The sequence below is a fragment of the Ursus arctos genome, unplaced genomic scaffold (assembly GCF_023065955.2).
Source record: "Ursus arctos isolate Adak ecotype North America unplaced genomic scaffold, UrsArc2.0 scaffold_5, whole genome shotgun sequence".
NCBI classification, from domain to species: domain Eukaryota; kingdom Metazoa; phylum Chordata; class Mammalia; order Carnivora; family Ursidae; genus Ursus; species Ursus arctos.
The window spans coordinates 14,324,469-14,347,903 of record NW_026623067.1 but is presented as its reverse complement, the minus strand read 5'-3'; the positions used below and the strand labels follow the sequence as shown (position 1 = coordinate 14,347,903).

At 44.4% G+C, this 23,435-nt stretch overlaps 1 protein-coding gene across 2 annotated transcripts; it reads left to right on the top strand.

Moving 5' to 3' along the window:
• Positions 1–152: 152 nt before the first annotated feature.
• On the top strand, positions 153–22,523 carry ZNF454 (zinc finger protein 454). 2 transcript variants are annotated; one of them, XM_026507741.4, is made up of 5 exons: positions 153–359; positions 1,393–1,490; positions 2,436–2,562; positions 2,987–3,076; positions 17,869–22,523. In XM_026507741.4, the coding sequence occupies exons 2-5, from the start codon at positions 1,446–1,448 to the stop codon at positions 19,182–19,184; spliced, it is 1,578 nt and encodes a 525-aa protein (XP_026363526.1). In that variant the 5' UTR covers positions 153–359; positions 1,393–1,445; the 3' UTR covers positions 19,185–22,523. The 2 variants fall into 2 exon arrangements, with proteins under 2 accessions (XP_026363526.1, XP_026363527.1); XM_026507742.4 differs by having other exon boundaries at positions 186–1,047.
• Positions 22,524–23,435: the final 912 nt, after the last annotated feature.

Here is a 23,435-nt window from a genome sequence, read left to right as displayed (position 1 = left end):
AAGAGCTGCACTAGGGGCACCACGACGACCCTGCCGTGGCCTCTGGGAAATGTAGTTTCAGTACGCAAAGCTGCCCGGAGTCGTGAAGGGCGAGGCCCTATCTGCGCAAGCGCGCGATATCACTTTCTCCGCTTGGCGCAGGCCAGCGCTTCGCCCTCTGGGAAGTGGAGTCTGGGAAGCCGAAGGGTTGCAGTCCTCGGACTCGTGGGTATTCGGCTCAGCGGCTCCCCGGGCAACGCGCAAGCGCAGTTACGACCCGGGCTGCCGACTCCAGCTCATTGTGTTCCGCCTGCGATGTGGCGGTTGCGGTTTCTCGCCGCGGGCAGAGGCTCCTCGAAGGGCAATCCGGTGGTGACCAGGCACGGTGGCCAGAGCCGCGTCGGGAGAGTGGGAGCGGCCGTGGGGTGGTCGGGCCCGGGGGGCAAGGGCGGAGGGAAAGGACGAGTAAGTACGGGTCGTAGTCCGTTCTGGAGGACGCTGATCAGGATGCCCTGAACTTGCCGGGACGTATGGCTGAGGTTTGATTCTAAAGAGGAAAGGGGAGGACGGCCAGGTGCGGGCTGTTGGTTTTAGGGTCCGAATGTGAGTGTGCTTGTGGAGGAGGATGCGGTCCGGGCCTCTGCGTGTGTCTCGGAGGAGCCGACTCCGGGAAGCCGGTGGACGCTCCACGCATGGATGCTCCGGGCTGGGTCGGAGCCCTGTCTGCGGACCTCGCTGAGGCCGGGGCAGCCGCCTTCGCAGCAGCAGCTCCCGCGGGGACCGGGCCGGGGGCCGGAGGGTGGGTTGTATGAATGAGACTCCCAGCACCCTCCCCGCCACCCAGCCGCACAAATGCACTGCCTCTTGCCCACCTCTGGCTCTTTGTCACCCAGACTGGGCCCCTGAGCGGCATAGGCCTGAGGTCAGAGAAGGGCTTGGCCTGAGAGGCCTTGACAGTGAAGATCCAGCCGTCCTAGCTTGCCTCTGGAGGAGAAAGAAGACCATCCTTCCCCACTTCTTCCATTCCCCTCCCAGGCAGGGGAGAAACTTCTGTTGAGACCTGTCAGGGTAACTTAAGGGTAAAGACCAGAGGGTGGGTAGAAAGCCTGGGATCTGGGGCTGAAGGGTGCTTTCTGCAAGGAAAATCCCACATATTTAAGATACAGAAGGGAAGATGTGGAGGATTTGACTCAGATGCTGGGGGAAGGTGTGAGGGCTGGGAATGGCTGGGAGGGATTCTTTTTACAGTGGAGGCCAGCAGAACTATCCTCAGAAAGAGGAGAGAGAATTGGGAGCAAATAGGAACAAAAATCTACTGCTTCAGGGTATTGGAGGACTGCCAGGATGTGACTGCTCACAGCCTCAGTCTGGACTGTCCTGTGATCTCTTTTAACCCAGTTCTCCTCATAACAGGTGTGTAGAAGTTTCTAGCCTAAGTCCCGCTCTGCCGGTCCCTGAAAGGGCTTATGAAAGAAGGAATGGCCGTCAGGCACCTGCCAACCATGGTCCAGGTGAGTGGGGAGTTGCTGCAGTGTTCCCCCCTAAGTTGCCTTAAAAGTTTTGAAAGTAGAGGTTGAAGAGGGTGGGCTTGTTTTTTTACCCTGACCAAGAGCTTTTTTCTTAATCCAGTCTCAGCTGGAGGCCTGACCCCGTTGCTCCTATATGTATATATATAGAGAGAGAGACCCTTGGCTTTCTTCTCTGGGCTTCTCCTTAACTCCTTCTCAGGGCACACCAGCTCTCTCGGCTTCTCAGCCAAGAAGTTTCCAAGGAAGGCACTAATTGTGATCAGAGGGGACAAGGTCATATTGTCCAGAATGACAATTCCTATGGGAACCGTGTATATGTGTTGGGGGTGAGCAGGTGAGCAGCCGAAGACAAGCCGGAGTTGCTAAGCTTCAAGTAATAGGCGCTGGGTACATGGGCCATGTTCTCTAAGACATGCTGGAAAGATGAGAGATGTGGAAACTGTCCCTACTTTCTTGGAGTTAACAGCCCAGTGGGGGGAATCCAAAAGTAAATGAGAACTCACAACAAAGTGGGACAGTGCTTTGCTGGGCCTGCACAGGTGAGAAGGGAGTTGAGGAAGGCTGTGCCCGGGAGGAAATGTGGAGACCGAGGCCTGGGTAGGATTTGGTCATGGGGTGGGGTAGAGGCAGGGCTGGGCAGATTGAGGGAGACGGGAGAAAATGTTTGGGGCAAAATGAACAGCAAGTATGAAGTCTCGGTGCTGAGGAGTCGTATCTTCTCCACAATACGTGTTTCTTCAAGGCCGGAAGGAAAGTCTGATAAAAGCTCGGCCGCTAGGACACCCTGAGGAAATGCTTACGTTGTCACAGGACACCAGCCCCACACTATGCTAACAGTCCCGCACCTCTCAGCTGGCTCCTGGGGACTCCCAGAGAGCCATGGGAGGGGGTCGCGGCGGGTCACCAGGGACGGGTTTGCTGTTACAGGAATCCGTGACCTTCAAGGACGTGGTCGTGCTCTTCACCCGGGACGAGTGGGCGCAGCTGAGCGCCGCTCAGAGGGCCCTTTACAGGGATGTAATGCTGGAGAACTACAGCCACCTGGTCTCTCTGGGTAAGCGGGGGGCCTCCGAAGGCTGATCTCGCAGCCGGGGATCCCTGTGGGACCCTTGTAAACTCTTAAACTGGTTCCATACAGAAGACTGGGCTGGGAGTGGGCTGATCGAGGATGTTCTCTTCAGGGCTGCTGCATGCCTACCCCTGGTATCCTGGGGACGTGACCCCTTTGGAGTCGAAGTGCAGATGCTTCGAAGGTGCCGAGGTTGAATCCTCTCTCCGTTTCAGCAGGGAGGAGGACGTGGGAACAGATGGTCTGTGTCAGGCCCCAGCCATCTGTTCTTCCTTCTGGGAACTCTCCTGTCCTCTGGCCTTCCTATCAGGTCACCTTTTCCAGGAAGTCCCAAGGACTGGGTCTCCTCCTTGCAATGATTTTACCGCTGGTATGAACAGATGTGGTCCATTTCCCCCCTCACAAACAGGACTGTTAGGATCCCAACCAGATGTGTTTTCCCAGCTGGGAAAAGGAGAAGACTGGATGCTGGAGGACGCGTCGGGAGGCCTCTGTCTTGGTAAGAGCCCTGCGTGTGGGAGGCACGGGGAGGGACTCCACAAATACTCCAGGCCCGTGGACTGCGAAACAACATCTTTTCCCTTCTCGTTCACCGCAGTATCTGATGGCCACACTGGTCCCCGTGTGCACGTGGGCCCTCCTCTCCCCGGATTTTCTTCTCCCTTCTTTGGCATAGATTCATAGTCTCCAGTGTGGAAAAGGCCTCCGGTGTAATCCGGGCTGCTCCCAGCACCCCATGTCTCGTTTAGCATCTAGCGATCTCTGCTCACGGTTCTCGGGGACGAGGAACCGCGCCAGGTTGCGCACAGCAGGTGCGATGGGCCGGCTCGCCATCTGCCTTCTGAGGCAGCCCTCCCAGCGCACAGGGCACACTTCTTCACCATGGCCTTCATGTTGGTTTGTCCGTGTGTACCTAGATCCGCCGGCATTTAATTATTCCCTGCCCGTTGTCAGCACCACACTGTGCCGGAAGCACCAGGCGAGGCCAGCCAGGTTTATGCTTTGCCGGGTTGCTCACTTGGCACCTGGTGGCTGGCACAGACTTGTAGCCTGAGGATACAGAGAACGTGACAGTGGGCGGTGGTTACTTGTCTTTAGGAGCGCTGTGGGTCTGGTAGCTTAAGTGCGGGAGCAGGGGTGCCCCTTCCTTTGCTCCCGAATATTCTAGAGAGCGTGTTGCCTCGTCTAAGACGTTAGGACATTTCCCTTTGAGCTGGCATTTCGTAGGCTGGAAAAGTATTTTCTCAAACCTTTTGGTACTGATTTTTCACCCAGCAAAACAGGCAGGGATTTATATCCTACAATAAATAACTCTATACCCGGGATGTCTAGGATCCAATCTGTTACGGAATTTAAATGTCTTAACTCGAAAACTCAGTTATGCAAAAAAAAAGGATCTTCTAACTTACCCCAGTAGCGTTCTGAATTTGCATTTCTGCCATACCCAAGCTAGGGCGTTTTTTAGTATTTCGTTCTGTATTATACACGCAGTGTCCTAATAAAAGAAGGGGGGGTGGGGGAATTAAGCAAAAGAAATTCATCCACTGTCCTACCACTCTAGCATAACGTCATCCATTCCCCCATCACTCGTCATTACCGCTCGTCCTTTCTTGTACTTGGGTGGGGGGAGTATGAAGATGAAGGAGTTTTATATACTCCTAGAAGCATTTGACACTCAGGTGTGGGTAATGACATGGAAAACCAGGCGGTCGTGGTTCAGGCCCTCCCAGGTGCCTTTCCCGACCCTCAGGGCCCAGCACCTCATATTCCTGAGTTGCCTGGACACCCCAAACCTTGAGCCGATTCTTGAGGGATGATCAGTGGTTAGCACCGATCAGGCATGGAAAGAAGTCCTTTTTTTTTTTAAAGATTTGAGTTCATTAAGAAATGAATACATTAAGAAATGAATACATTTGAGAGAGAGGGACAGAGAGAGCACAAGCAGGGGGAGAGGGAGAGGGAGAAGCAGACTCCTCGCTGAGCAGGGAGCCCCATGTGGGGTTCAGTCCCAGGACCCCGGGATCATGACCTGAGCTGGTGATAGACGGTTAACCGACTGAGCCCCCCAGGCGTCCCAAAAGTCTTATTTTATACTTCCCAGTAAAGTTTTATAGCTGTTCCTCTCATTGTCTATTGAAGATACATTTTTACTTTTGAATGGAACCATCTTTTTTGTTTTTTTTTTTTAGCCAGAAATTGCTGTTATAGAGAAATGGTAGTCCTTTCCAAATATGTATTGCCCTCTTGTCTCTCTCTAATTATTATTATTAAAGCATTCATTAGATCATTTTTAGTTTTGGTTTTTTTCTTATTTCTGTTTCACTTCATAATGACTGACTAGGACTTCAAAAAACCATCTAGAACTTCTCCATTGTTGCACCAATTACCCTTGGTTTAGAACAGACACTTATTTTCAGTCGTAGGAAGAAAAAAGTCTTTCTCATTGGTTTTCTCTTCTCTGGGCCATGTGCTTGCGGAGGGAGCAGAGAGTTGGCATTCGAGCACCTGGAGACCATCATCCTGCCGGGTGTTTTCCGAGGGCATTTATGCGAACTGCCTCATTCAGGCCTTACAGCCTGTGAGGCAAGTCACATCAACCCCACTTACAGAAAACCAGGCCTCAGCACGGTTAACAAATTTGGACAGATTTAATGTTGCTATTTCCCGGCAAGTCAGGATTGGGGTGAAGCCAGCATTGAAACCCATCTGACCCTCAAGCTCATTTTCTCCCCTCCTCCAAAACAGCTTGTCACCCAGAAATTGTGTACTCAGTAAGCCTACCGATAGCCAGCTGGTCCCTTAATTTGGGTTGTGTGCTACTAACTTTTTTAGTTCTTTCGTATTTATTAATCTGTGGAGGTTTCTTTCCGTTACATCAGTTGTACATTTTACCAATTAGCTTTAAACTGGTGGGGTTTTTGTTTTTGTTTTCTTTGAGCCATGAAGTGTATTTGTTCACAACCGAGCATAGATAGCATTCATCTGAAAATTTAACACTTTATATTGTGTCTTCGTCCTCATTTCCAATTTTATCTGCTTTTTTTTTTTTCCCCTCTTACATTTGTTGGGAATTTCTTTTTCGGAGACCCAGCTCTTATTTATATCTCTTATAAGTTGTAATTTTATTTCTACGCATGTGGTCATTTCCTTGTTTCACGTATTTTGATGGCTGTACGTTCTGTATACAAAAGAGAATCTGTTGTATTTTTTGGCAGTTTGAAGAGTAAGGAAACAGCACCAGCTGAAGAAACAAAATGTAGGGGCATCCGTGGAGTCCGGTGCGCCCCGCGTCACTGCCCTTTTCCTCCTCTCCGTGCCAGCCAGAGCCGCTAGCTCGAATGTGACACCAGCAGCCCTGCGCTGCTCGTCATGGTCTTACCACATTTATCTGTGGCTCTGAGCAGTCGTGTTCAGCTTTGCAGCGCTTTCAAGTTTGATACATGCAGGGCACAGTTGATACCTTTCCCCAGGTTGCGCTTTTTAAAGCCTTGTTGAGATGCGTAGCCCTGCGCTTTGATATTCCCTCAGTTTTTCCATGCTGTTGCTGGTAGACCTGTAAGTCGTTTCCAGACTTTGCTGTACAGGATAATGCTGACTCAATATTTTTTTTTAAAGATTTATTTATTTATTTATTGGACAGAGATGGAGACAGCCAGCGAGAGAGGGAACACAAGCAGGGGGAGTGGGAGAGGAAGAAGCAGGCTTCCAGCGAAGGAGCCTGATGTGGGGCTCGATCCCGTAATGCTGGGATCACGCCCTGAGCTTAATGACTGAGCCACCCAGGCATCCCTGACTCAATATTCTTATACACGCCTTCTTTGGGATTCTTTTTTAGGCGTGATGTCTAGGTGTAGAAATACTGGGATTAAGGGCGTATGCTTCTTCCACTCTGCTAGAGTTTCCCCGATTACTGATTAAATTAGCTCCAAATTACACGGATAGTTGATGCAAGTTCTTGTTACTTTACATTCTTGCCGAAATTGGGAACTGTGGGACTTTTAAAAATTCTCCCAGGCCCATTCCTGCGAAATGGTATCTCCCTGTGGTTTTAATTTACATTTCCTTGTTTCGTAGTGAAATCGAACATCTTCGTGTGTTGCTGATTTGTGTTCTGTGACTTACGTGTTCATGTTCTTTGCCCGTTTTCTATTATAGTTTTTCTTTTTCTTAGTCGTTTGTAAAAAGTCCTCCTTATTCAGGAATCCAGTATTTTATTGGTTAATATGTGTGTCACCCTATAGTTTCTCTTTTCTCTTTACAAACAGAAGTTCTTAATGAAGTAAAATATATCAGTCTTTTGCCTTAATGATCTTTATCTTCATGCTTTTGCTGTTGTGTTGAAATGATCCTTTCTACCCTTAGATCCACGAGGGAAGGACTTGGTCTTATTTATTCTTACATCCTCAGCACACCGGGTCCCAGTGTGTATTTGTGGAGCGGAAGCATGAATTTCTAATAGTACTTAACTTTTGTCTTTTTTTTTCCTGTAAAATCTTGTCAGAGGTTTATTTTTAATAGACTTTCTTTTTGAGTAGCCTAACATGGGGCTCGAACTTGCAACCCTGAGATCAAGACCCGAGCCGAGATCAAGAGTCAGTCGCTTAATGAACTGAGCCACCCAGGCGCCCTGTTAATAGACTTTTTAAGGAATGTTTGACTCTGCTGATCCTTTCTATTTTATCTTGATCTAGTTCATTGGGTTTTTTGGGGTTTTTTTGCCCTTTATTTCTTACCTTTGACTCTCTTGGAGTTTATTCTGTTCTTTTTATTTTTAGTATTAAGTTTTATCACAGTAATACATGCATTTCATGAAACTGTGGTATTTATTACAAAAAACGAGTGGCCCTTTTGTCCCCCCTTTTCCCCCTTCTCCCTGCTGGAGAAATAGCCACTTTTCTTTTAGCTGATTATTTAATGTACTTCTGCCAAATAATGATGTTTTTCTATCCCTAACCTAAGAGTTCCCTCTGACCTCTTTGCAGTTAATCCCCCCCATCCCTAGTCCCAGGCAGCCCCAGGATCTGCCAGGATTTCATAGGAATGGACACGTAGGCTTCCGTGTCTGACTTCTGTCACTTAGCACGGTATCTCCGAGACTTCTCCTTGCCGTTTCACGTGTCAGAAATCCTTTGCTGTTGCCGAGTCAGCGCCCTGTCATATGGCCATAGCTCTGTTCAGTCATCGTTAACGAGCATTTGGGCTATTTTCAGGTTTGGCTAAAGCCGCTATGAACATTCCGGTACAAGGCTTCTTCATGTGGATATATTTTAGTTCGTATGCTCTTTGCGGACATATGTGTTCACTAAGGTATGTGTCTAGAAGCAGGAATCGCGGGTTGTGTACTAGTTGTGTGTTTAAACTGGGAAACTGTTTTCAGTGGACACGAGTCCGGGTGCTCCTTTCTGTACTGGGTAGGACTCCAGCACCCCGCCGAGCAGCAGCTGTGCGAGGGGCCATCCCTCCTTGTTCCCCCGTCTTGGGGGAAAGCACTGGATCTTTCACGATTATGTCAGGTGTGGATTATTTTGTAGATGCCCTTCTGACGTCAGGTTGAAGAAGTTGGCACATCTGATGAGAGTTTTATCGTGACTGGATATGGCATTTCTCTCAAATGCTTTTCTGAATCCTTAAGATGCTGCTGTGGTCAATCAATTACACTGATTGGTTTTAAAATATCAAATCAGGGGAGCCTGGGTGGCACAGCGGTTAAGCATCTGCCTTCGGCTCAGGGCGTGATCCCGGCGTTATGGGATCGAGCCCCACATCAGGCTCCTCCGCTACAGCCTGCTTCTTCCTCTCCCACTCCCCCTGCTTGTGTTCCTTCTCTCGCTGGCTGTCTCTATCTCTGTCGAATAAATAAAATCTTTAAAAAATAATAATAAAATAAAATATCAAATCAAACTTGCATTCCCGGAAAACCCAACTTAGTTTTGCTTTATTGTTTTTGAAATATTGCTGGACTACATTGGCTAACATTTTGTTAAGAATTTTTGCACCCGGGGGCGCCTGGGTGGCACAGCGGTTAAGCGCCTGCCTTCGGCTCAGGGCGTGATCCCGGCGTTATGGGATCGAGCCCCACATCAGGCTCCTCCGCTATGAGCCTGCTTCTTCCTCTCCCACTCCCCCTGCTGTGTTCCCTCTCTCGCTGGCTGTCTCTCTCTCTGTCAAATAAATAAATAAAATCTTTAAAAAAAAAAAAAAAAGCCAGCAGTTGGTTCTTGTTATCGAGCTACAGTATCCTTTTTGAAAGCCATCTGCTGGATTTTTTTTAAGTAAAAATGTTTCATAGTAATACTAACCCAGAAAAATACACAAATTATAAGGGTAAAACTCAACACATTTTTGCAGTGTAAATACTGTATAACTGGCACCTATAACAAGAAATAGAATGCCACCAGCACGTCAGAAACCTCCCATCCCCTCTATTTCTTTTGTTCTGAAGATACTACTACCCTGACCATAGGTTTGTTTTGCGTGTCTTTAAAGTTTATATAAATGGAATCATCCAGTATCTACTCGGCGCATACAGTATGTTTGCGATTTAGCCACGTATGACAATAGTTCATTCTCACTGATGTTCAGTATTTCACTCCGTAAACCTGCCAACATTTCTACTTTCTACTGCTGCTAGGCATTTGATTCATTCCTAGCTTGGAGCTGTGATGAAGTGTACTGCTTTGAATGGGCCTATACGTCTTAGAGAATATACATGTACATTTCTCTTGGGTGTGTAGCTAGGAGTACTGTGTTCATGAGTATTCCCGCTTTAGTCGACACTGCCAAGTAGTTCTCCGAAGTGGGTATACCAGCACTATGTGCGGGTTCCATAGCCTCCTACGGACCTAGTATTACCATTGTAATTTTTTTCCAACCACTCTGAGGATTTATGGAGTTTTAAAGATTTATTTGTTTATTGTAGAGAGAGAGCGCACAAGCGGGAGGGGCAGAGGAAGAGGGAGAGAGAATCTCAAGCAGACTCCTCGCTGAGCACGGGGCTGACTCGGGTCTTGATCCCGCAACCCTGAGATCATGACCTGAGCTGACGCCAAGAGTAGAGATGCTTAACCAACTGCGCCACCTAGGTGCCCCTAGAATCCTCTTTTGTAAAAGTACCTATAGGTCTTTCCCTTATTTTCTGTGTAGTTGTCTGGTCGTCTCTTACTGATTGATAGGGTTGCAATTTGGGATTTGCATCCTCAGCTGTCGTGTGTGTGTGTGTGTGCGCGCGTGTGTGTGTGCGTGTGTGTGTTGCAAATGTTGTTTCCTACTCTGAATAATAGTGTCATTTGATAAACAAGATAGTCCAGTTAGTGTGTGGGTTTTTGTGGTTTTGTTTTGTTTTTTCTTTTTGCCCCTTGTAGTTAATGCTTTTTGTGTCCTACATAAGAACTTTAAGGCCATGAGGATCTTTGTTTTCCTGTAGCAGCTTTATTTTTTTGTCTTTCATACTTCAGTCTGAAATCAACGTGAAAGATTTATCATTCATTGTTTTCCATATGGGTCTTCAGTTGACCCAGGATGGTTTATTGAAAAGACTGTCTCTCTCCCCACTGTATTGCAGTATCTCCTTTGTCATATGGCGACTACATGTGCATGAGTCTGATTCGGGGTTCTTTAATCTCTTGCATTGGTCTGTTGGTATGTGGGTCTGTTTCTAGACTCTATTCTCTTTCTTTTTGTCTAATGTTGTGCAATACAATACTGTTTTGATTACTCTAACATTATAATGAGTCTCACAATTGATGATATAAGTCTTCAAGCTTTGTTCTTTTCTTTGCTTTTAGAATTTTTGAATTGACTATTCAGCTTCCACAAAATTTCTGCTGGGATTTTAATAAGAATTGGCCTGAGCCTGTAGCTTAAATGGGGAGAATTGGTAGTACTCCATTCTGTGAACATGTTATATCCCTATATTTCTTTAGGTTTTCTTTATAATTTCTCCGAAATTTTTTGCCATTTTATGTGTATGGTTCTTGCACAGCTTTCATTATATTTATTTCTTTTTTTTTTTTTTTAAGATTTTATTTATTTATTTGACAGAGAGAGAGACAGCCAGCGAGAGAGGGAACACAAGCAGGGGGAGTGGGAGAGGAAGAAGCAGGCTCACAGCAGAGGAGCCTGACGTGGGGCTCGATCCCATAACGCCGGGATCACGCCCTGAGCCGAAGGCAGACGCTTAACCGCTGTGCCACCCAGGCGCCCCCATTATATTTATTTCTGAGTATTTTTGTTTTTGATACAGTTATAAAATCTTTTGAAAGTTTTATTTTCCAGTTATTTGTTGCTGATAGACTACTGGTTTTTATATATCGTTCTTATGTCCAGCACCTTTACTAAGTTCCCTTGTTAATTCTAAAAGATTGTAGATTATTTTTTGTTTTATATGAATATAATCATGTTATCTGAGAATAATGATATTTTTATTTTTTTCTTTCTTTACCTTGTACCCATTAAGACTTCTAGTACAATGTTAAATAGAAATTGTAATAATGGAGCGCCTGGCTGACTCGGTCAAAGAGCACGTGACTCTTGATCCTCAGGGTCATAAGTTCAAGCCCCACTTTGGGTGTAGAGATTATTTAAATAAACTTAAAAAAAAAGAAATTGTGGTAGCAACTTCAAAAATAACAATATTATTTTAACAATATTTAGCAATATTATTTAACAATAAGGACAATTAACAAAAAAACAGACTTTTTTTTTTTTATTGCAGTCTCAGGGGAATGTTTTCAATATTTTCAATTAACTGTGATGTTTTGTGTAGATTTTTTTGTAGGTACTCTTTACCAGCTTAAGGAAGTTATATTCTACTCCTACTTTACTGAGTTTTTATCACGATTGGGTATTGAATTGGGTCAGATGCTTTTCAGCATCTATTGAAAGAATGATGTCATTTTTCTCCTGTATTTTGTTAATATGGTGAATGACACTGAGAGATTGAAATGTCAAAACAACATTGAATTTCAACTTATTTCTGATCCATTATCCTTTTTTATATCACTTTTTTATGTTCCTTTTGCTGAGTATTTCTTTTAGGAATTTTGCATCTGTGTTGATGAGAAAGAATGGTCTGCAATTTTTTTTTAAATTGTCCTCATCAAATTCTGGCAGGTTGTGCTAAGCTCATAAAACCAATTAGAAACGTTTGTTCTCTTCAGTGCTCTGAAAGAGCTTGTATAAGAATGGTGTTATTTCTTCCTTAAATGTTTAGAGAGATTCACTAGTGAAACCATCTCTGCCTGGCAGTTTCATTGTGAGAAGGTTTTATTTATTTTTTAAAGATTTATTTATCTGAGAGAGAGTGTGTGTGTGAGCACAAATGGGGGGAGGGGCAAAGGGAGACGGAGAGAGAGAATCCTCAAGCAGACTCCCCACTAAGCACAGAGCCCGACGCGGGGCTTGATCCCAGGACCCTGAGATCATGACCTGCACCGAAATCAAAAGTCAGCCGCTTAGGGCCACCTGGGTGGCTCAGTTTGTTAAATGTCTGCCTTTGGCTCAGGTCATGATCCCAGGATCCTGGGATCAAGCCCCGCATTGGGCTCCCTGTCAGCGGGAAGCCTGCTTCTCCCTCTCCCACTCCCCCTGCTGGTGTTCCTTCTCTCGCTCTCTCTCTCTCTGTCCAATAAATATATAAAATCTTTAAAAAAAAAAAAAAAATCAGCCACTTAACCTACTGAGCCACCCCAGGTGCCCCTGTGAGAAGGGTTTATTTATTTATTTTAAAGATTCTATTTATTTGACAGAGAGCTAGACAGCCAGTGAGAGAGGGAACACAAGCTGGGGAAGCAGGAGAGGAAGAAGCAGGCTCCCAGCGGGGAAGGGAGCCCAATGCGGGGCTCGATCCCAGGACCCTGGGATCAGCCCTGAGCCGAGGGCAGACGCTTAACAACTGAGCCACCCAGGCGCCCCTGTGAGAAGGTTTTAAGATGAAGATTCAATTTATTTATTAGATGTAGGACCATTCAAATTTTCTCTTTCTTTTTTTGTACCTTTCAAGGAATTTGAGCGTTTGGTCTAAGTGGCCACACTTCTTAGCATAAAGTTTCCTTATTACGTTATTGTCTTATAAGTCTCTGTGGAATCTATCCTGATGTCATCTTTATTATTATTGATATTAGTAATATGTGCCTTCTCTCTATTCTTGATTAGTGTTGCTAGAAGTCTGTCGATTTTTATTAAGTTCTTGATTGATTTGTCTTTATTATTCTTTCCTTCTCCTTTGTGTTTCATTTGCTATTTCTCTGATTTCTTGAGGTGTACATTTCGTTCTGTACATGACTCTAGCTACATCCTATCAGTTTCGTTTCATATTTTTATCATCATTTAAATTATTTTCTAATTTTTGTTGTGATTTTTTTTCTTTCACCTATCAGTTATTTAGAAATGTATTGCTTAATTTAGAAATATCTATGGATTTTTTAAGTATCTTTTTGGTATTTTGGTGTTCATTTCCAGCTTAATTCTACCGAGTTGAGAGAACATATTCTGAATGCTCTCAGTCCTGTGAAATGTATTCATTTACAGCTCAATATAAGGTCAGTTTTGGTAAATGTTCTGTATGCATTAATAATATGTACTCTGTCGTTGTTGGGTGTGCTGTTTTCAAGTCTACTAATTGAGTCAGATTTGTTTATCAGATTGTTGAGATCATCTCCATTCTTAAAGGTGTGATTTCTGAGTTATTGAGGGTGGTGTGTGAACATATGTTATTAGGATTGTTAAGATTTCTCTAGTTTTGCTTTTCATTTTCTTGGTTTCTACTTTATACATTGTGAAGTTATGTGCAAATGTAGATTCGTTATATGTTCCTGGGGAACTGTCCCTCTGTCATTGTGAAATATCTGAAAGTCTATTTTTTTAATATTGTAAGATTTGTCTAATATATACAACCAGCTTCCTTGTGGTTAGTGCTTGCATGATAAATCCTTTTCTTTCTTTTCTATATTTCTGTGTCTATATTTTGGTATTTCTCTTCTAATAAGCATTTAGTTGGATTTAATCTAGTCTTACAGTCTTAGTTTTTTAATAGGATATTTAAACCAGTTACTAATATGTATGGAATTGGATATCTGTTATCTTAATATTTATTTTGTGTTTTACTCACCTGCTTTAAATTATCTTTTGTCTTCCATTTCGCCTTCTCTTGCTTTATTTTCATCCTGTATTAGCTTGTTATTATATCTTCTTTAACTATTAGACTTTATTGCTCCTACCTTAAAATATTAACTCCATTTTCTTCCACCTTTCATGTTATTTTTACTATGTATATTTCATTACATAAATGTTTTCAGCCTCTCGAGACATAATTATCGTGTGCAATCTTACATGTATTCACATATTTACTTTTCCTATTGCTTTTCATTCCTTTTTACATTTCCATGTTTCCACCTGGGATTTTCTTATGCCTAGAACATTCTTGTTATTGTTTTTTTTTAATATGGGTCTGCTGGTGACACAGTCTCTGTTTTTATTTGTGTAGAAATACCCATTTCATATTCACTTTTAAGGATATTTTCTTTCTATTGAATTCTGTTTGGCAATTATGTTCTTTTAACACTACCGGATGTTGTCTCATTGTCTTCTGGCTTCCATTATTTTTGTTGAAAAGATGGCTGTCACTCTTATTTTTTTCTTCTTTAAAAGTAATGTATTTGTTTTCCTCTCAAGCAACTGTCAAGATAAACTTGAGTTTTCAGTAGTTTTGTGCTTAGGTGTGTTTTCTTTGTATTTATCCTGGCTGGAATCTCTTAGTGCTTCTCAAATTCATTTTTCAGCCTTTATTTTTTTCAAATAACACTTTTGTCCTATTTGTTTTCTTCTCCCATTCCAGAATTCATCACATATATGTTGTCTCTTCATCATGTCTTCTATGTCTCTTTTTAATTTTTTTCAGCAAGTTTCACCATAGATGTTTTCTGCTTATGTATTTTTCCAGTGCACTATTGCTCCTTTCTGCCATGTTCAGTATACTAGTATTAAATCTATCTGTTCAGTTCTTTTATTTTTTTTTTTAAGATTTTATTTATTTGACAGAGAGAGACACAGCGACAGAGGGAACACCAGCAGGGGGAGTGGGAGAGGGAGAAGCAGGCTTCCCGCTGAGCAGGGAGCTCTATCCCAGGACCCTGGGATCGTGACCTGAGCCAAAGGCAGACGCTTAACAACTGAGCCACCCAGGCGCCCCATATCTGTTCAGTTCTTAATTTCAATTATTATATTCTTTTCTAGAATTTTCATTTGATTCTTTGGTTCCAATATTCTGTTGAAATTCTCATCCTTATCTGTTTTATTGAACATATTAATCACACTTATCTCAAAATCCATGTCTGATAACTTTCATATCTGAGTTCTGTGGCTCTTTGTCTACTTTCTGTTTTTTCTCTTGACTTAATTTCTTAGTACTCCTGGTACATTTTGACTGAATCCCTGATATTATATTTGAAGAAGTGAAGAGGCTCTGGGTGATGTTATATTCCTCCAGAGAAGATTTGCCTTTTCTTCTGGCAGATAGTGAGTGTAAGGGAAGCACCTTAATCCAACCGAGGACATGTTATTTGGAGCTTGGGGTGTGGTGTTTATAAAGCTTTGCCTATCTCTTGTTTGCCCTTGCTACTAGGTTGTAGCCCTCCAGGAGTGCCTACTGAGAGCATTACATGTTTACTCTGAGCACTACCGCCTTCTTTGGAAGATCCTGCTCTCAGTTTTTGGCTCCATATTTTCTTAAGACTAGAAAATTTTGAAATTCTGCTTAGCTTTGGTCTCTTGCCCTGAGAAGTTTTAGAATTCAGCAAATTCTATAAGGAAAAAAAAAAAAACCAGCAAGTATTGGGATTACCTTTCTGTATTTCTCTTCTCTACCAAATATTGGACTATCAGGTTGGCCTCAAGGGATATCTGATGCCTTTAGACAGAACTTTTGTTTCTCAGTTTAGATTTTCCAGTTGTTTTCTGCAGGAACGTCTGCCACAGCCTACTTCATAAGGTCCAGAAGTGAAAGTCAGCCCGTATTGTGTTAGATTTGACAGTCCTGGCATTTAACTGACCATTTTTGTTTTGAGCAACATTATTCTGAACTCCCCAGGATGTTAGCTTTGAAATGTACTTGTTTAACTTTCTTTTCCAGATAAGTAAAGGGGTTAGTTTAGTTTAGTTTGGTTTTGTTGATTATATCTCTTTGTAGATTTTCTGGAGTGTGTAGGAAAAAAAAGGGATGAGGAAGGCTGTTCTTGATAGGATTTTCCAGAAAGCTTTGCATAATTGCAAAGTAGTATCTAGCTCTTATTATTTCATTTCTTAGTGCAAAGTCTTAAATAGACTTAACATAAAAGGCAGATATTCACCAATACGTAGGAAGAACTAGTATGCAGTCCAGAACTCTGCTTGTTAATACGGACATACCTCATTCTGTTGTGCTGTGCAGATATGCATTTCTTGCAGATTGAAGGTTTGTGGCAACATCAAGCAGATCTGTTGGCGCCATTTTCCCCACAGTGTTGGCTGGCTCACTTCCTGTGTCTGTGTCACATTTTGGTAATTCTTGCAATAAAATTGAAAATGGCCGGAAAGGATTCCTTTTAAATACCATTAAGAACATTCATAAGTGATGGTCAGAGGTCAAAATAGCAATATTAATAGGAGTTTGGAAGTTGATTCCAGCGCCCATGGATGACTTGGAGGAGTTCAAGACTCCAGTGCAGGAAGTCACTGCAGATGTGGTAGAAGGAGCAAGAGGACTAGCATTAGAAGTGGAGCCTGAACATGGGACTGAATTGCTGCAAGCTTATAAGACAACATGAATGGATGAGGAATTGCTTCTTGCAGATGAGCAGAGAGAGTGGTTTCTTGGCATGGAATCTCCTCCTGAGGAGGATGCTGTGAAGGTGGTAGACATGACAACACAGGATTTAGAATAGGACATAAAGTTCGTTGATAAAGCTGAGGCAAGGTTTGAGAGATTGACTCCATTTTTGAAAGAAGTTCTACTGTGGGTAAAATACTATCAGAACAGCACCTCATGCTACAGAGAACTCATTCTTGAAAGGGAAGAGTCCATCGATGCAGCAGACTTCATTGTTGTCTTATTTTACGAAATCCCACAGCCACCCCCGCCTTCGACAACCGTCCTTCAGCAGCCATCAACACTGAGACCAGACCCTCCTCCAGCAAAAAAGATTTTGCTAAAAGCTCAGATGCTGGTTAGCACTTTTTTGCAATAAAGTATTTTTTAATTGTGGTATATACAGTGTTTTTCTAGTCACGATGCTGTGCTACTTAACAGACTACAGTATAGTGTAAACATAACTTTTACATGCACTGGGAAACCAAAACATTCATTCAGCTCACTTTATTGTAATATTCGCCGTATTGCAGCAGTCTGGAACCAAACCTGCAGTATCTCTGAGGTACGCCTGTCCCGTGAAACCAAGTGAGACGATTGTTGAGTAAGTGCAGAATTGGTCTGTGGGGAGAGAAATGATTCTGTCAGATAATGCATGAGACTATGGCTCGTATCCCAGTAGCAGAGTCCCATTTCTCATGACTCGTATACCGCTTTCCCCAGTCAGGGCCTCACCCTCTAAGATGTACTGGGTGTATCCAGGCAGATTTGCTGCTTTGTTCCTAATTTTCTGTCCTCACATATACATCCTTATGGTACATTTTCCTCACACAGATGTGACATTATTCATATGGTCTAAACACTTCCTCACCAATAGTAGGAGGTCCTAATTTTATTAGTAGATACGAGTGTTTTACACAACCTTTATAGTGGCCTTTTTATTAGCCATCTGAATGCTAAAATGAGTCTATAAAACATAAAAATGTTGCTTTTAGTAGTTATGGGAGTTGAATTACTTTTCTACCAAGTGTTGACCTCTAGTTTCCCTGGTTTCTTAAGGCCACATCTAGCTTATTTTTAAGACCATACCACTAAAATAGACAAAGTACATTTTTTTTCTTATCTGTTAGCATATTAGGGTCTGTGTAGGCTTTTTGAGGCTGAGAAAGTCAGGTAACTTCTCTGTAATCACAAAGAAAATGAGTATTGTACTGAGAATCCCACCCCAGGCCTCTGACTTCTGAACTCAAGCTCCCAAGCTGTCCTGCTTCATAGATCTTACATTAAATCAACCCCTTCCTGGCACGTCCTCTGTTCACCTCTCTTCCCCTTTCCTTTCCTACCTTCACTTCAAGAAGCCCTTAAAACTGCAGACTCTTTGTTAGCATTATAAACAGGCTCATCTTCTTACCCCAACTAGATAAAACATGTTTATGCTTGATGTCTTTCAGACTGGATGACTATGCTTGTGAGTAAGAACTCTACTCCCAAGGCGGATATTCCTGACGAAGACTTGGATCACTGGATGATAAAGGAAGGCTTCACTAGAGATGGTCACTGGAAATACGGTGGCCTTTTAGAATGGCAGCATGGAGGCCAGGTGGTACTTGCTCACCAGAGAACCCCCTCTGTGCTCAGCACCCAGGCCAGGGAAAAACCTGGGAGGCACTGCACTGTGAGCTCATCTTTTGATCAGAGTCAGGGATTTCAGTCTAGCCAAAAATCCTTCGAGTGTAGTGAGTGTGGAAAAGTCTTCACTAAGAGTTCAACCCTTAATAAACATCAGAAAGTTCATACTGAAAAACTGAATGCAAATCGGAAAACTGTTATTAAAGAGAAACGATATGAATGTAGAGAATGTGGGAAAGCCTTTCACCAGAGCACACACCTCATCCACCACCAAAGAATTCACACTGGCGAGAAACCGTACGAATGTAAGGAATGTGGCAAGGCCTTCTCCGTGAGCTCCTCACTCACTTACCATCAGAAAATTCACACCGGAGAGAAACCTTTCGAATGCAACTTATGTGGAAAAGCTTTTATCCGAAACATACACCTTGCCCACCATCATAGAATACACACCGGAGAGAAGCCTTTTAAATGCAACATATGTGACAAAGCCTTTGTGTGCAGGGCACATCTTACCAAACACCAGAATATTCACAGTGGAGAAAAACCCTATAAGTGTAATGAATGTGGGAAAGCCTTTAATCAGAGTACAAGTTTTCTTCAGCATCAAAGAATTCACACTGGAGAGAAGCCCTTTGAATGTAATGAATGTGGAAAGGCCTTCAGGGTGAACTCCTCCCTTACTGAGCACCAGAGAATTCATACTGGAGAGAAACCTTATAAATGCAGTGAATGTGGGAAAGCCTTCAGGGATAATTCATCCTTCGCTCGACATCGGAAAATTCACACAGGAGAGAAACCTTACAGATGTGGTTTGTGTGAGAAAGCCTTCAGGGACCAATCAGCCCTAGCCCAACATCAGAGAATTCATACTGGGGAAAAACCTTATACGTGTAATATATGTGAGAAAGCCTTCAGCGACCATTCAGCCCTCACTCAACATAAGAGAATTCACACCAGAGAAAAACCTTACAAATGTAAAGTCTGTGAGAAAGCCTTTATTCGAAGCACACACCTTACTCAACATCAGAGGATTCACACAGGAGAGAAGCCCTATAAATGTAATAAATGTGGGAAAGCTTTCAACCAGACTGCAAACCTCATTCAGCATCAGAGACATCATATTGGAGAAAAGTGATAGCATTATAGTTTATATGGCAGAGCTTTGAGACTAAGTATGTTAATTATTGAATGTAAGAGAATCCATTCCAGAGAATAGCCATGAAATCTTACCTGAAGATGGAATTTTTATTTACGGAGAGTCAAGCTTCACAGTATTGTGGGTTTGAGAATTTAAGAATGGCTGCGCTCCTAGTTCGGAACGGCCTCAGTTGAATACCAGTAATGTTTAACTACTCTGGATTATCAAGTATCATAACCAAAATGAAGCTTCATTGATAACATAGAAATTAGATAATCAAATTTACATTTTGACTATTAAGAGAAAGTATAAAATGGTAAAAGACCAGGTCGAGAAGCAAAGGAACAAAAAAGTAAGAAAATGATCTATAAGCATTTCGTTCACTTTTATATAAGAGGGTTTCTACTTTTAATGGAACCCTTTGTTCTCATCCACCCACTTTGCCAGTGTAGGGAAAGTGCAGTCACCCATGCATTGGCCCCGGAGTTACTTAAATTGTGTTGTCCACCTTCTGCTTGAATCCATCTTGTCAGATTTCCCTGACTTAACTGTCCACTGGCTGCTTACCCATATTCTCTTTCTGGGACAACTCATTTGAATGGTGTGTCCCTCTTGATTTAGCACCTCCTAACTGGTGACATCGTGTCACTTATCACCACCCCATTTGCCCTTGGGGAATGTGGGGATCTGGCCTCATACACAGTCCGTGATTTTGGATATCTCACCCAGACCCAGCATTCAGAACTCGGGACCCCCGGGAGGCAGAGGGCGATCAAATTTCTTGGGTTACCCAGTTCCTCTGGGCCCCACCTTGACTCTGACACTGGGATGGTACCTTAGAGTAGGGGCTTAGTTTGTGTAGACATTACCTCCAATTGTTCCGCACTGTACTTACCCCACACACAGCAGTCAGGGGCCTGCTCACTTCAGGTGTGACAATCCAACCACCTAGCGGTGTTCTAGGCCCCCTCCACTTCTGTGACTTGCCATTTCCTAACCAGCTGATGCAAGTTAGAGCCCCAAAGCCAGTTCTCAAAGGCTCTGCTCCACTCTCTTTCCCTGGCTGGCAGTCCTCTGTGTCCCCTGCACTAGAGTATATCTCTCTTACCCCCAGAATAGGAACTGTATCCTGGTCCCTGCCTGCCCTGCCTTCCTTCTGTCCAATTTTCTGAAGGTCTTGACTGTGTTCACAGGACAAACAGCTTTGAATTTCTGCTTTTGCATTTGAAAGGGGACATTTCCTCTCCTCCATCTGGGTATTCTACTATTTAAAGACTGTCCCATTCTGACAGTGGTGAGCTACCTCTGGAGTAATTCCACGGGTCAAGAAGTGGTCATCAGCATCGTGATGTTCTCTGGGAGGACACTGTCCATGCCCAAAAGTTTTAGCGATATTCTATTCCTGCAGGTACAGTTCCTTCTCCATCTTTGGTCCTTCACTGCTCTCAGTAGAAATCACAGAGAGAAAATAACATGTGTGCCTTCACACGCACAGCCTCTGGTAGCACTGTCCCCTTCCCCACCACAAAGGATGGGGAGCCCACAGGACTGCAAACTGGAACCACGTCATGAAGATGGAAGAGCAAGTCAGCCGTTGTTCTGCGAAACGGAGTGGCGAGTTCTTAGTCTGTGGAAGTGCTCGCTGTCAAGTCGGGCAGCCCACTGGCCCCACAAATGCTGCACCTTGACTCCCAGTTACAGAAGAGGATAGTCTGTATTCTGGTGGAACCCGTAGACTCCAGGTTGAACACAGACTTGGAAGCTTCCAGCAGCTCTAAAGCCTAAGTTCTCTAAACTCTGCTTCTGTGGAATAAAGGCTGCCAGTGTGGGCAGGCATCTCCTGGGAGGTGATCAGCAGCTCATACTTTCTCCCCTATTAAGCTGCAGGGGAAACAGCATTTCAAGGGGTGACTTGGAGCTCTTTGTACTGGACTCTTTGGAGCTGGACCCACACATGTTCATCTGCAGCCTCACAGGGCTGGCAACCCAGATGCCACAAGAAGCATGGAATCCTGCTTGCTGCTACAGATTGATGCCTTCAGGACTAGCCATATGGCTTGGTCCTAAAAATCACCCTCTTACCTTGAATCCCCATGGAACAGTGCTCAGCTGAGTTCATTGTTCACTTTGTGTTGGAGACCGGCTGCCCTCTGAGAGCCTCCTCCATCCCTGGGGCAAATCCAGCAGCTGTTCCTGCACTGGAATCCGTGCAGCCGAAGGCCCTCAGTCTGGGATTGCTCCCTGCCCTGTCAGTGCACAGAGTTCCCAGCACACCTGCGACTACGCCATCACAAGATAATGAATGAGCCAGCCTCCCCACCCCCTCGACGGGACCAGAGGTGGGGGGCAGAGAAGCAGACCTAGACCCCGTCTCCCACATCAGACACATCAGAGCTCCCCTGGCCTGTGGAATCACCCAGTGGGCAAACCCAGTGGGAGTGCCAATTTCGCTGTGCCCGGGGGAAGGGTTTGAGAGGAGGATTAGCCCCTAGACTTTGTTAAATTCATCATTGTCTGTGGGCTCCCGTGAATGCCCCTGAAACTGCCAGCTCTTGGGGGGGGAAATAATTTCTCCAGTTTCCCCTTTCACATACCTCTAATGCTCTCATGTCAGGCCCTCCCATCTCCAGCTGATAGATCGGGCACCTGCGTTCTCCCTCGCCACCTGACCTTGCCGAGCTCTGCCAGCAGTGTCTGCCCAAGACGTTGCCTTCCTCCATATTCAGCAACAGCTTTTAGAATGGCACCTTGACCCTCAGCAGACTGGGGCTTCCCGGTTACAGTGCCTGAGCCTCAGAGTCTTGGAACAAAACAGCCCTAAACTGCATGCATCTTTGGTTGAGACAACAATTTCCTTGAACGTGAATTTAGTCTAAGTGCATAGCCTCCAGCTGTCTGACTCCTCTTCCCTTTGCACTTTGCCCTCTTCTGCCCTTTACTGGATTAGCCAGCAAGGCGATGTGGACACATAAAACACTCCCACCCTATTCCTGCCTGCAGCGGGAGGGGTCCCAGCTTCCGGCCCCACCTCAACTCCTGCTAAATATATTTTTTTGGTAATATTTTTACTTTTAGTATTTTTATACCAGTTTGTGAAGGGGGGAAAAATACAAGGTTTAATCGTTTCCCATCCCTCATGAACTTCTCAGTTGTGCTAATGGCCATTCTCTGCCAGTGCCAGGGTTTGGTCACTCGGGCATGTTCCTCCTCATCCTGTGTGCTACCCTGTCTACCACTCATCGCTGTTCTTAAAATTTGTTGCCACAGAATGATCCATCAGTGTGTCTTTCTGAAAATAAATGAGAAAAGTACACAGTGTTCTAAGAGGTACAAGCTGCATTTGTGTTACCTGGTCATCTTTTAAGACATAGCCAAAAGTAGTGCTTCCAAGTGTTTTTGTCTTTATATCCTGCCCACAATGAGCATCCAAACTTACCCAGCCCCAGAAACCATAGTTCAGGCTGTGGAACAGAAAGAGTTGTATCCCTAGTCGCTGGGGACAGCAGTTAACCTGTGAGGACATCCCTCAGACCAGGCACTGTTGTAAGTGCTCTGCACATACTAACTCACTTAATCCTCACAATTATGTGAGACTGTCCCGTCCCCACTTGAAAGTTGAGGGGTTTCAGAGCATTTCAGAAGTTGCACAGCTGGTAACATGCATGATCTGAGGACGTGACCCAGGCACTGTAGCCCTAGGGCACACATGCCTCCCTGCTGCACTCAGCCCCTCCTTCATGGACACATTCTAGGTCACCCTGGAGGGTCACTTGACTGCAGACATTGGAGTGGAGCTGATGTGCCTATTGATGGGAGGGGGACGGTATTGTATTAAGTCCCCAGTCTTGCAACTGTGTTCCAGACGTGGTTTTCCAGACCCACTTCCTCCACAAAAAGACCTTTCCTGGGTTGGCAAGGTAGAAAGGGCTCGGGTGCTACTCGAACCTGAGAGTACAAGAACCGTGGGTTCACAAACACCTATCAGCCCTGGCATACCTCGTGGGCACAGCCTGATAACGAGGTTGGGTCCTCAAGGCAGGCCAAATGACAGTAATTACTAGGAGTGCCCTTCTGGAGGTATTCCAAAAGCAGAAAGCTGGGGCGCCGGGGTGGCTCAGTCAGTTAAGCATCTGCCTTCTGCTCAGGTCACAATCCTAGAGTCTTGGGATTGAGCCCCACATCAGGCTCCCTGCTCAGTGGGGAGTCTGCTTCTTCCCCTACCCCTCACCCACTCTCTCTAAAATAAAT